Source organism: Trachemys scripta, chromosome 3 (genome assembly GCF_013100865.1).
Source record: "Trachemys scripta elegans isolate TJP31775 chromosome 3, CAS_Tse_1.0, whole genome shotgun sequence".
In the NCBI taxonomy this organism is placed as follows: domain Eukaryota; kingdom Metazoa; phylum Chordata; order Testudines; family Emydidae; genus Trachemys; species Trachemys scripta.
The window spans coordinates 28,610,641-28,625,342 of record NC_048300.1 but is presented as its reverse complement, the minus strand read 5'-3'; the positions used below and the strand labels follow the sequence as shown (position 1 = coordinate 28,625,342).

At 38.0% G+C, this 14,702-nt stretch overlaps 1 protein-coding gene across 23 annotated transcripts in view; it reads left to right on the top strand.

Moving 5' to 3' along the window:
- NRXN1 (neurexin 1) overlaps nucleotides 1–14,702 on the top strand; it is a 1,212,452-nt gene that overhangs the window by 633,266 nt on the left and 564,484 nt on the right. For all 23 annotated transcript variants that reach the window (XM_034764365.1, XM_034764364.1, XM_034764372.1 and 20 more), the window contains one exon: nucleotides 6,810–6,983. In XM_034764365.1, the coding sequence (XP_034620256.1) occupies nucleotides 6,810–6,983 (174 nt within the window). The remainder of the gene's footprint in view (nucleotides 1–6,809; nucleotides 6,984–14,702) is intronic.

Here is a 14,702-nt window from a genome sequence, read left to right as displayed (position 1 = left end):
AGCTGGAAAATTCCCAAACAGCTCCATTATTACCAATACAACAATATACAGGCAATAATCGGAATACAATGAGGAAGCCTGTTTGCATAAGAATTTGAGCCTGACTTCTCAACAAAAGCTGTTTGTCTAGGTCTCTCATCTTTAGATTGCTTTACTATAGGTAGCCTTCTAACTAGAGCTGGGCAAAATATCCTGGTTTTCTTTATTATTATTATTTTCAAGGGTTTTTAATGGGAAAAAAGTTTATATTTTTCAAACAGAACAATGTTTGAAGAAAATTTTCCAAACAAACTCTCCAACTGGTCAGAACACAAAAAAATATCTCTTCCTCCATTTTTAATGACAAATAAATAAAATAAATGTCAACTAGGATGACCAGATGTCCCGATTTTATAGGGACAGTCCCGATTTTTGGGTCTTTTCTTTATATAGACTCCTATTACCCCCCACCCCCTGTCCTGATTTTTCACATTTGCTGTCTGGTCACCCTAAGTCAACACAAAATGTCTAAATCAGCTCTACTTCTTGCTTTCTGAGGCTCATCCATGAAGCCCTGTGCATGCTATTAAAAAAAAACACAGTGTAGAAGTAATGTTATCACTCAGTATTTTGTGCTAAGTAATTTAATTTGATCATTTTTTGAACTCACATCAATGTAGTTTAACTAATATTACTACCTCGGCATTTGATTTTGTTTTTTGCGGGGCTTGCAGACTTTCATATTCTAGTGCTAAAACAGAGATGTCACATTTTTCTTCAAATTAATTGTATCTATGGTAGTGCCTGGTTTATGAACTCATCACTGGCTATCAAGTTCAATGGACTGGATTCTTTCCAGCAGCTGGTTTTTATTTGTTTTGTTTTGTTTGTTTGTCTTGTCCTTCTTTAAGTAGTTGAGCATAGCTTTCTGCTGTTCTGAGAGTTTCTCAAGCATATAGGAAATAATGTTCAGTGATTTGAAACCTGCTGCTTCAGCTGATAAATTGTCCTCCTCTTGCAGCTTAGTCAGGATATTTACGGAGCCTGGAAAGAGTTGCCTATGGTTGCCACAGATTTTTTTTTCATGTCATCACAAACATATTTCCAATGTTCCTGTTTATGCAGGAAGTTACCAATGAGCAACGTAAGCAGTTTGCTAAGTATGACTTTACATCTTTTACAATGCTAACTATGGCATATTTTACAAAATACATTGTATGCTACTACTGTGGTCCTAATTTTTTTAGAAGAATAATCATGGCTATGAAGCTGTAATTAAACCATAAACCATTTCACCAGAAAAGTACACATCATGCTACATATATTCATGTTTCTGTGGGTCTTATGGTTAACTGAGGGAGCATCTTGCTGATGACTTCCAACACATATTTACAGGAGTAATCTGAGCTTCTCTTATACTGCTGCTATGACCTTGCATTGTAATAGTTATTCACCATAATTGGCCCTTGAATACATGATTTCATGTAACAGTAGACTGCCTTGCTTAAGAAACAGGTCTAGGCATTATTGGGATATCATCATATGGAATCAATATCTCTAAAGATTTTAATGACTCAAAAGAAACTGTAAGGTTCTGCTTGGACAATGTAAACTTCTGTAGGTTTTATAGTAGAGTGGACAAGAATATGAAATGAAAGAGGATAAAATTAATCTTTGTGCTATAGCTCTGGTATTTTGTTGACTTTCTTTTACCTTTCTGAAACTTCTCACTTTCAAGTCTACCATAATAAATTCAGAGAAAATATATCTATGTCAGACAACAATTGACAGATCAGTACTTCAGAAAAACTCTTAGGGTTTAATTTTCAATGTATTTCACATGAGAAAAAGAAGGATCATTTTAATTATTGGCCTTATTTCCAATGCAATGGACTGTACCAATTTCAGTTCTACTAAGGAAATAATTATGCCCTATTTGTGGGAATGTAGGAATTGCTATATCAGATCAGACCACTAGTCTATTCTATCTGATGCCCTACCTTCAAGAGTTGACAATAGCTAATGCTCCAGAGGAAAGCAGTGTCGACTCTTCAAATCACCTAGCCATTTGAGATGGGTAGAGAATTTCTTCTTGAACCCTAGCAGGCAACAAGCTTATGTTCTGAAGCACGAGATTTAATTATTCTTTTCTTAGTATACGTTGCTATAGATATTGCTAATGTGAATAGGACTGGATGACTCAAAGGAGTAGTAATATGATACAAAGTACTTAATCTCTAGCTCACTGATTCATATCCAATTCAGGTTGACAGGCTGGTCCATAGTGACTAAAATTGTTAGTGTCTGAAAGACATTTGGTGGTCTTTGGGAAATGAATTGTTGGTCTCAGTCCAATTCCCTATAGACAATCTAACAATCACCATTACTGGCATTAATTGGCTACCTTGCTGTCAGTCTCAGCAGAGACCAAAATTTAAATGGGAATTGAAACTGAACTATTCCCAGCCCTATATGTCATCCTTCCATGTAAGGGACAAAACACTTTGCTGAAGCATTCACTAGAACCTTTTGTATAGGATATAGGTTTTCAAGTCTCAAGGACTCCCATATAAAGAAGCACTACAGTGTCCTCCAGCTGTGGTCAAAACCATTATATCTTACACTAGTAATACAGGGGTACTTCAGTGTGTATAATACTGTGGTATTCTTATAAGGTCCCTGAAACGCAACACCTTTCACTAGCACATGGTGTTATGTTATTTGGTTGGTTGGTTTTGAAACAGTCATAAATTATCTAGCTCCTTTTCAAACCTGGTTATATACTTAAGGCCAGAATCTCCAGTATGATCTTTGCACTTTGTGATGTTCAGAAGTTTGGCCATAATTGGGTAGTGGAGTATTTCCCTTGTGGAGAGGAACTCTCTGGTGGTATAAACCTGTTGGCGCAGTTCCTGTGCTAGACATACTACCCTGAACGCCACTGTAAGGAGAATGGCAGGACAGGAAGAGGATCCTGGTAGAATGTGTCTACTACAACAAACCTCCACTGGTATATGGTCCTTCCTGTGATTAACTGGTGCTGGAACCAGGCCAGCACAGCAAGTCTCCCCTTTCCCTGAGCCAAGTGGAGCCCAGATACAGGAGGTAATTGAGGCCTCTGACTCTATCTTTGTGGGGGGTTGTGTTAATTACAGTTAACTCAAGCGATTAACAAAAAACAAATGAACTAGATTTTTAAAAAAATAGTTGTGATTAATCACAGTTTTAATCACACTTTAAACCATAATAGAATAGACATTTAATTTTATAAACATTTTGGATGTTTTTCTATATTTTCAAATATATTGATTTCAATTACAACACAGAATATAAAGTGTACAGTGTTCACATTATATTATTATTTTTATTATAAATATTTGCACTGTAAAAAAACCCCCAAAAATAGTATTTTTCAATTCACCTCATACAAGTACGATAGTGCAATCTCTTTATCGTGAAAGTGCAACTTACAAATGTAGAACTTTGTTGATACATAGCTGCACTAAAAAATAAAATAATGTAAAACTTTAGAGTTGACAAGTCCACTCAGTCATAATTCTTGTTCAGCCTATCACTAAGACAACCAAGTTCATTTACATTTATGGGAGATAATGCTGCCTGCTTTTTATTTACAATGTCACCTGAAACTGAGAACAGGTGATCACATGGCACTGTTGTAGCCAGCATTGCAAGGTATTTTCATGCAAGATATGCTAACCATTTGTATCTTCATACTTCTACTTGTACATTCTAAAGTGTGAATGCTCCCAGAGTGACTCATGAATCACACAGAGAAAGGCATCAGCCAAATCCCTCCAGCTCCCAGCCTTGTACACCAGGAATATACCATCTTGCACTGCTCAAGATCCTTTCTTGAGCAATGCAAGTTTATTAATTGGTTCACCACTTCATCAATGGAAAATGGATATACACCAGCCTTTCTAAACCTGAGCAGATTTACCAAGCTTTTCAGGCAAACTCATAGAATCATAGAATATTAGGGTTGGAAGAGACCTCAGGAGGTTATCTAGTCCAATCCCCTGCTCAAAGCTGGACCAATGCCAACTAAATCATTCCAGCCAAGGCTTTGTCAAGCCGGGCCTAAAAAACCTCTAAGGATGGAGATTCCACCACCTCCCTAGGTAACACATTCCAGTGCTTCACCACCCTCCGAGTGAAATAGTGTTTCCTAATATCCAACCTAGACCTCCTGCACTGCAACTTGAGACTATTGCTTCTTGTTCTGTCATCTGCCACCACTGAGAAGAGCCTGGCTCCATACTCTTTGGAATCCCCCTTCGGGTAGTTGAAGGCTGCTATGAAATCCCCCTCACTCTTCTCTTCTCCACACTAAATAACCCCAGTTCCCTCAGCCTCTCCTTGTAAGTCATGTGCCCCAGCTCCCTAATCATTTTTGTTGCCCTCCTTTGAACTCTCTCCAATTTGTCCACATCCCTTCTGTGGTGTGGGGACCAAAACTGGACACAATACTCCAGGTGTGGCCTCACTAGTGCCGAATAGAAGGGAATAATCACTTCCCTCGAACTGCTGTCAGTGCTCCTACTAATACAGCCCAATATGCTATTGGCCTTCTTGGCAATGAGGGCACACTGCTGACTCATATCCAGCTTCTTGTCCACTGTAATCCCCAGGTCCTTTTCTGCAGAACTGCTGCTTAGCTAGTCAGTGCCCAGCCTGTAGCGATGCATAGGATTCTTCCTTTCTAAGTGCAGGACTCTGCACTTGTCCTTGTTGAACCTCATCAGATTTCTTTTGGTGCAATCCTCCAATTTGTCTAGGTCACTCTGGACCCTATTCTTACCCTCCAACATATCTACCTCTCTCCCCAGTTTAGTGTCATCTGCGAATTTGCTGAAGATGCAATTCATCCCATCATCCAGATCATTAATAAAGATGTTGAACAAAACCAGCCCCAGGACCGACATCTGGGGCAAGCCGCTTGATACTGGCTGCCAACTAGACATTGAGCCATTGATCACTACCCATTGAGCCCGACAATCCAGCCAGCTTTCTATCCACCTTATTATCCATTCATCCAATCCATATTTTTTTTAACTCACTGGTAAAGATAAACAAGTTTATTGATTACAAAAGATAGATTTTAAGTGATTATAAGTGATAGGCAAAAAGCCAGAGATAGTTACCAAAAAAAAAAAAAACCAAAATAAGTGCACAATCTAAATCCTAAACCTGTAAGACACTAGGCATTTAGTATTTAGATCAAGCAGTTTTCTCACTTCAGTGGATGTTACAGTTCATAATACACAGGTTTCATTCTTGAAACCTGGCCAGTCTCTAGTGTTGGACTCTTCAGTCTTCTGAGCATTCTTGTTGCTTGCAGCTTAAGTGGGGGGGGGGGAGGAGAAAAGGACCTCATGGGGCCACTGTGTTCTTTTTTATACTATTAGTCCATGTGCTTGGAGAACACAAGTCCAGGCATGTCTGGCTTTACTGAGTCCAAGGTGAAGAAATACCCTCGGTGTGTCTCTTGTGAGTGAGTCATTGAATTGCAACTACTTTGCTGGACAGTGTCTGGTGATGTCTGTTCACCACCCCTGGCATTGGTTAATTCGTTTGTTGTTGTCTCTGGAGAGCTGGTATGTGGGTGCTTCCCAAACCCACAGTGTTTTTTAGTGAAAACCATACAACACAATTCTTATAATTTTATATGCATTAATGATATACATATTTAGATGGAACAATGGGTTTCAGCTGATCATAATCTTTCCTCTGATACCTCACATGGCAAGCTTTATATGCAATATCACAACAAATATATATATGAGGAATGTGTGGGTTACAGGGCGCTCCCCCGAGGTATAGAGCGTCACAGAAGTATTGTACAGTAGTTAGTTAAGGTACTAACCTAGGATTCTGGAGACCCAAGTTCAGTTCCATGTTCTATCAAAGACTTCCTGTGTGACATTAGGACAGATCCTCAAAGGTATTTAGGCTTCTAAGTCCCATTGAAATTAATTGTAGTTAGGAGCCTAAATACTTCTGAGGATCTGGGCCTATGTTCCTCATCTGTAAAATGGGCACTTCCCTACCTCACAGGGGTGTTATGAGGATAAATACATTAAACATTGTGAGATGCTCAGATACTATGGTGATGAGGTCATGTAAGAGCCTAAGAGTTTTATTAACTAATTATAAAACAGAGAGTGGTATTGGGGTATAAGCTTGTTGGGACCAAGGACCTGTCTTATTCTACTTATCCTATGTCACAGAATACATAATAATCGTATAATATGGTGATATTGTACTTGTATCCACTTGAAACAGACAAATATTGCATCCTGTTATATCTTTCATTGAGATATCAGAAAGTCTAAAAATCTATTAACATTAAGGTAACATCAGACCAGCAATGTATGCTTGTTTTCTTTATTTTGATTTTAAAAGATGGCTATAAAAGACTCTAGGAACCCTTAAAACATAACTGGTACTGGAAAAGAAATAAAGTAAAAACCCCACAGCATTAAAATTATTCAATTGGGAATTCTGGAAGTCAGCCTCCTACAAAAAAGCTCCTTTCCACCCCTTCATTATTGTTGAAAGCATACCTTCCGCACTCTCCAAACTCCCCAGTCATACATGTGTCTTTTGCAACATACTTGGAAAATCACCAAAATCAGGCTATTTTGGACCAAAGTTGGAGCAAGTTCAAGCATCCCAAAGCTCTCACTCAGAACACCATAGTGATGGTGTCTCCCCACAAAATATGTCATTTAGAATGAGATATTTAAGCAAACCAAAAGACCTTCTAGCTCTCTTTTCTATGACTAATGTTTACTTCTGTTTAACAGGTGATTTGTATATTGGAGGAGTGGCGAAAGAAATGTATAAATCCTTACCAAAACTAGTGCATGCAAAGGAGGGATTTCAAGGTTGCCTTGCATCAGTTGACTTAAATGGACGTCTGCCTGATCTGATCTCGGATGCCCTGTTTTGCAACGGACAAATAGAAAGAGGATGTGAAGGTACTGAACATCATAGTAGTTTCATCATAAGTATTTCCAATATAAAGCAGATATTCTTATATCTCGTTGTGCAAGTGTTAGACCCATCCTGCTGAGTCCTGTTTATTTGTACTCTCTATATGATGAGTTTATATTTTATCTGTGTGATTAGCATTGTGCCTCGGTTGGAGTATAACTTGTGTACACTATTAATGAGGGTAAATGCCCCCGAGGGAGAAATGTATACCTACTCAACAAAGCACAAACTAACCTGAGAACATTAATTTACCTCTTGAATAGAATCTGTAGATTCTGCTCGTCTTTAGTGACAAGCTGGTTTTCAAGTCTTTTGTTTGTTTGTGTCATATTTTATTTAATCATGGTAACAGTAACAATTAGTTTCTATATAGTACTTAAACAACAAGGAGTCTGGTGGCACCTTAAAGACAGATTTATTTGGGCATAAGCTTTCGTGGGTAAAAACCTCACTTCTTCGGATGCATAGAGTGAAAGTTACAGATGCAGGCATTATATACTGACACATGGAGAGCAGGGAGTTACTTCGCAAGTGGAGAACCAGTGTTGACAGGGCCAATTCAATCAGTGTGGATGTAGTCCACTCCCAATAATAGATGAGGAGGTGTCAATTCCAGGAGAGGAAAAGCTGCTTCTGTAATGAGCCAGCCATTCCCAGTCCCTATTCAAGCCCAGATTAATGGTGATAAATTTGCAAATGAATTTTAGTTCTGCTGTTTCTCTTTGAAGTCTGTTTCTGAAGTTTTTTTGTTCAATGATAGTGACTTTTAAATCTGTAATAGAATGACCAGGGAGATTGAAGTGTTCACTTACTGGCTTATGTATGTTACCATTCCTGATGTCCGATTTGTGTCCATTTATTCTTTTGCGGAGGGACTGTCTGGTTTGGCCAATGTACATGGCAGAGGGGCATTGCTGGCACATGATGGCATATCTAACATTAGTAGATGTGCAGGTGAATGAGCCCTTGATGGTGTGGCTGATGTGGTTGGGTCCTCTGATGGTGTCGCCAGAGTAGATATGGGGACAGAGTAAGCAACGAGGTTTGCTACAGGGATTGGTTCCTGGGTTGGTGTTTCTGGGGTGTGGTGTATAGTTGCTGGTGAGTATTTGCTTCAGGTTGTGGGGTTGTCTGTAAGCGAGGACTGGCCTGCCTCCCAAGGTCTGTGAGAGTGAGGGATCATTTTCCAGGATAGGTTGTAGATCGTGGATAATGCGCTGGAGAGGTTTTAGCTGGGGGCTGTATGTGGTGGCCAGTGGTGTTCTGTTTTTGTCCTTGTTGGGCCTGTCCTGTAGTAGGTGATTTCTGGGTACCCGTCTTGCTCTGTCAAGCTGTTTCCTCACTTCCCCAGGTGGGTATTGTAGTTTTACGAATGCTTGATAAAGATCTTGTAGGTGTTTGTCTCTGTCTGAGGGGTACTTAGACATTAACTAATATATAAGCAGTCTCCCCAAGTCTGCCCTGTATTATGCTACCTGCTTAGATTATGCTTTTTTTTGGTTGTAAATCTTCCTATCCATTGAAGTTAATACTGTGCTCTGTCTCGCACGCTGTATGGCTTTACTGGCTCCAGTGGAATAGTGTGGGATGCAAGTTAGGACAGAATTAGGCCCCAAAAGATTTGTTTGAATATGAAAACAAGGACTTTGCCCTGGATGATTACAGTTTTGGTTATGAATGCAGATGGGCTCCAGCTATAAAATGTGGATCTTGATTTCAGAGTCTATAATACTAGTGTGTTCATGTTTAAGGGTTTGGCTTGGATCTGTCTCTAATTCCTGCAGTAGCCTCATTCCATATAGTTTTCATTTTTAGATATTAGTTTAAATCAATTCAATATCCCTACATACACTTTATTCACATCATTCTGAATTTAGCAACTGTCTTCCAGTACATTACTTTCACTAAAGTACCATTCTGCTTTGAAAAGCAACTACAAAAATGGCATCGTGGTGTTCCGTGTTAATATTCTCTCAATGAATTTCAGATCAAGAAAATGTTGTTGTTTTTTTTCATTAATTGCTTAAGCTTAATTCATTCTTTCTCTCTCTGGCTGAGTGAGTCTCTCATTATTTATCCACACTGACATAGCTTCAACATTGGGTCAGAAAGAGAGAGAAAACAAGCATGAGAATGACTCTGTATGACGGTGGTTAGAGCACTCCCCTGGGAGATCCAGGATCTAATTCCCCTGCTCTGATGACCTTTTAAAATTATTGATACAAAGTGGAACAGCTTCAACAGGAGAGAATGAGAGAGTCCCCCTTTCCACAACAAATTATCCCTTAGCCCAGCTGTTGGGGCACTCACCTGAGAGATGGTAGAACTCAGTTCAAATGCCTTTTCCCACTCAGATGGAGAAGGAGTGTACCGGGTGTGTATCCTATCCACTAGCCTCAAAGTTATCTGGGAGGTTCTTCTTCTGGCTGCTTGCTAAAATAGTATACGTGCCTAGCTCTCAGAGAGGGTTTGCAGCTGAGACTCCCCAGTAGAGGGAAACACCTGCCTGCAGCCTGGACTTAAGCACCTATCTATGAGAGATGGGTGAGGCTTAGCACACACCCCACAGTTTGGCATCTCCCATTAGCTCTCTTAGATGAGGAGCTTCCTAGCATGCTGGCTTTTGGGAATCCCATTTGAAGGCAACTATCTTTCCCTGTTTGTTGTATAGAGAGCAGGGGCTCTGCACTCAGGCTTTGTGAATCCCAGTGATTTTCTAGATGCTTAAAAGTTCTTGTGAATTGAGCCCCCCTTCACCCACCAAGCTGGTGTGGAAAGCCCCCTTCCACGTCCTTTCCCCTAGTCCTTGGCCTCCTACTTACTCCCCTCAGTTTTCTCCCTAACTGTGATGCTTGCTGGTCTTTTATCTGAGGACCAGGTTACCTGCAGGCTATCAGATGCCTGCTCTCAAACCCGTCCCCTGAGAAGCAGCTTAATTAGTCATGGGTGGGGCTAAGCCCACCTCCCTTAAAGGGCCATCCTATGCTGTTTCCTCATGGAGAGTTCCCATAGGAATCAGCAGGAAGTCAATTTTACCTTCAGCAATGGTTTTGGTTAATGGGCTTGATCCAAAGCTCATTAAAGTCAATGAGAGTCTCTTCATAGATTACAAAGGGCTTTAGATCCAGACAAAAGCAAGCTAGTAAGATTGGGCCATTAATAGCATCATGAGTAGTTTAAAATCAGGAGACTCCTTGTAATGTTGAGAGAGTTGGCAACAGTGTTAGTACGTGTGTGATGGATGCAGTAAAGACAGTGATAAGCACCACAGAAAAGCCCATGAATAAAATACATATTAATTTTAATTTAATATGTACTAGAAATAATGCAGCATGCCAAAAATATATTTGAAAGGAATAAAAATAAGAAAAAGAATGTAAGAAAATAAAATCCTTAAATATGATTTTGCTAGAGTCACCATATAGACAGCTAAATGCTCATTGATTACCTTGGTTACCATCTGTTTCATTCCTTCACAGAGACAAGGTGGGGGAGGTAATATGTTTTATTGGACCATCTTCTGTTGGTGATAGAGACAAGCTTTTGAGCCACACTGGTCTTCTACAGGTCTGGGAAAGGAAAGAAGAGCTGTATGTGTCTCAAAAGCTTGTCTCTATCACCAACAGAAGATGGTCCAATAAAACANTTAGACTGGACTATATTTTATTATCTAGGTATGGATAAGAGCTCACTATTAATACTTATGCACAGGTAAGTAAACATAGGCTACTGCTGTCTGATTATCTCTCATTTTATATGACAATAAACTAGGTTAAATAATCAGTGGTGTTTTCATTATTCTGAAGACTTCTTTATTGAGGGTTCATCTCTTTTATACAGTCTAAGTACATAAACAGGTACTTAGGGTTATTTTAGTTTAAGAATGAGTGTGAAGGAATGGTAGGCATGTCAGTCCCAAGCTATTAGAGAGACAAGGTGGGGGAGGTAATATGTTTTATTGGACCATCTTCTGTTGGTGATAGAGACAAGCTTTTGAGCCACACTGGTCTTCTACAGGTCTGGGAAAGGAAAGAAGAGCTGTATGTGTCTCAAAAGCTTGTCTCTATCACCAACAGAAGATGGTCCAATAAAACATATTACCTCCCCCACCTTGTCTCTCTAATAGCTTGGGACTGACATGCCTACCATTCCTTCACACTCATTCTTAAACTAAAATAACCCTAAGTACCTGTTTATGTACTTAGACTGTATAAAAGAGATGAACCCTCAATAAAGAAGTCTTCAGAATAATGAAAACACCACTGATTATTTAACCTAGTTTATTGTCATATAAAATGAGAGATAATCAGACAGCAGTAGCCTATGTTTACTTACCTGTGCATAAGTATTAATAGTGAGCTCTTATCCATACCTAGATAATAAAATATAGTCCAGTCTAAACATGTAGTGTCAATAGCATTTGTAATAGGGCTGTCAATTAACTGCAGTTAACTCAAGTGATTAACTCAAAACAAATTAACTAAATTTAAAAAATTGATTGTGATTAATAATAGTGTTAATCTCACTGTTAAACAATAATAGACTACCAAATGAAATTTATTATAAATATTTTGGATGTTTTTTACGTTTTCAAATATATTGATTTCAATTACAACACAGAATACAAAGTGCTCACTTTATATTATTATTTTTAATATGAATATTTGGACTGTAAAAAAGATAAACAAAAGAAACAGTAATTTTCAATTAACCTTATATAAGTACTGTACCACAATCTCTTTATCATGAAAGTGGAACTTACAAATTTAAATTTTTTTGTTACATAACTGCACTCAAAAACAAAACTGTAAAACTTTAGCACCTACAAGTCCACTCAGTCCTACTTCTTATTCAGCCAATCACTGAGATAAACATGCATTATCTCCTGTAAATGCTGCCTGATTATTATTTACCTTGTCACCTGGAAGGGAGAACAGGCATTTGCATGGTGCTTTTGTAGCTCATTTTGCAATGTATTTTCCTGCCAGATATGCTAAGCATTTGCATGCCCCTTCATGCTTCAGCCACTGTTCTAGAGGATGTGCTTCCATGCTGAAGATGCTCGTTTAAAAAATAAAGCGTTAATTACATTTGTGACTGAATTCCTGGGAGAATTGTATGTCTCTGGCTCTGTGGTTTTACTCACATTCTGCCATATATTTTGTATTATGGCAGTCTCGGATGATTACCCAGAACATGTTGTTCAATTTAAGAACACTTTCACTGCAGATTTGACAAAACATAAAGAAGGTACCAATGTGAGATTTCTAAAGATAGCTACAGCACTCAACACAAGGTTTAAGAATCTGAAGTGCATTCCAAAATCTGAGAGGGATGAGGTGTCGAATATGCTGTCAGAAGTCTTAAAAGAGCAAGACTCCGATTCGCAAATTACAGAACCCGAACCACCAAAAAAGAAAATCAACCTTCTGTTGGTGGCATCTGACTCAGATGATGAAAATGGACATGCGTCGGTCCGCACTGCTTTGAATCATTGTCGAACAGAACTGTCATCAGCATGGAAGCATGTCCTCTGAAATAGTGGCCGAAGCATGAAGGGACATAGGAATGTTTAGCATATCTGTCACGTAACTACCTTGCAACCCCAGCTAAAAAAGTGCCATGCGATTGCCTGTTCTCACTTTCAGGTGACATTGTAAATGAGAAGCAGGCAGCATTATCTCCCGAAAATGTAAACAAACTTGTTTGTCTTAGAGATTGGCTGAACAAGTAGTAGGACTGAATGAACTTGTTTTATTTTTGAGTGCAGTTTTATTAAAAAAAAAATCTACACTTTAAGTTGCATTTTCATGATAAAGAGATTGCACTACAACTCTTATATGAGGAGAATTGAAAAATACTATTTCTTTTGTTTATCTTTTTTACAGTACAAATATTTGTAATAAAATAATATAAAGTGAGCTCTGTACACTTTGTATTCTGTGTTGTAAATAAAATCAATATATTTGAAAATGTAGAAAGCATATACAAATATTTAAATAAATGGTATTCTATTATTGTTTAATAGTACGATTAAAACTGCGATTAATTGTGATTTTTTTTAATCTCACAATTAATGGTGATTTTTTTTTAATCTCACATTTAATAATTTTTAATTTTTTAAATAATTTGACAGCTCTAATTTTTAGATGATCTGTTTTCCTTTTGAGGAAGACTGGCTGCTTGTGTTTGATCAGTCAGCTTCTTAAAGTTCTCCCCTATGTGAGAAGACTGCAATATTGCCAAGCCTAGGAATTCAAAGATCATGAGATAGGACCCCAAAATCATGAGATTGGCTTAAAAATCATAATATTTGTACTTGCCTTCTGGTTTCTGAGCCATATTTTCTCCATTAATCATAAGAGATAGGAACTTACTTTAAGATGATGATATAATCAATTGACTCTATGAGTTGGGACTTTAAGAAAAATGCCAAATATCATGAGACTTTTGACCAAATTGTGAGCATTAGCATTGTACATGCTCACTTAGGTCCCCATCCTACAATTGATAGCATGTAATAGACTCCTATGTCTGTTCAGAGACCCAGTTGCGCTATCAACTGCAGGATCAGGGCTTCTATTTATTAGGCTATTGTCCTGAAAACACTTATATGTATATGCTTAACTTTACTATCATGAGAAATCCTATTGATTTCTGTGGAATTACGTATGTGTTTAATGTAACACATGTGCATAAGTGTTTGCAGGATCATGGCCTGGTTTGTGATACTTTTCGCAGGTAGGCAGGTGGGACAAGGCAAGATTTTAATGTTCATAGGAATTCAGGGTTGCCGCCAAAACAAATGCCTGAACTCCATGTAGTTTTGGTTCTTGAATAATAGTTAAACTTTGTGGGTACCTCTTTGTTGACAAATCTTCAATGACAAGAAACAACAAAGCTAGAACTATAAAAACATTGCTAAATAGACCTGTGAATAATTAACCGAAAGCTCATAACAGTCACTTTTATGGTTTCGTCATTAAGGCCGGATCTTGCTCGATTGAATTCAATATTTTTTCCATAGACTTCAGTTGAAGTGGGATCAGGGCCTCCCATAGAAAAGTTTAATATTTTCCTCAGCACACATGGTGATGGACATTGGTAACATAAGATAACTTTTGAGTTACCTTTTTGATGTACCACAAGACATTAAGACGTACCACTAGGTAATATGAGCCTTTTGTGTTAAATGTGTAACTCCCAAACCAATCCATGTCCTTACTTTACAGATATAAAATTAATTACCCATGCAAAGAAATAAATCCAATCAATTTTTAAAAAGTCTGCAACAAAGATGAAACAAAATTATATTTATACCACAAGTACTCAAAGCTGCATATGATAGCATCTTACTAAGTAGCTTAGATAAATAAAAATAGATCTATAATATATACATAAAATTATGAACCCAATGGTAATATTTATTAACAATTTCTAGCATCAGTTAAACATACTTTATTCTGTCAGGAAGTATGATTTTTTTAAAATATTATTTACACTTAAAACCAGTCATATGGTTGTAGTCAATCTGTGTTTCTTAGCAAATTCTGTTGGAGAAATATTTATACATAATATGCAAGAGCTGCAAAGCGATAAACACTCAGAATGATATGAGCAATAGTAAAAACTCATTAAGGCAATTGTTCCTTAAGTTGCAAAAAGTATTTCCTTCTACATCCATGCATTTTAGCATTCACTTT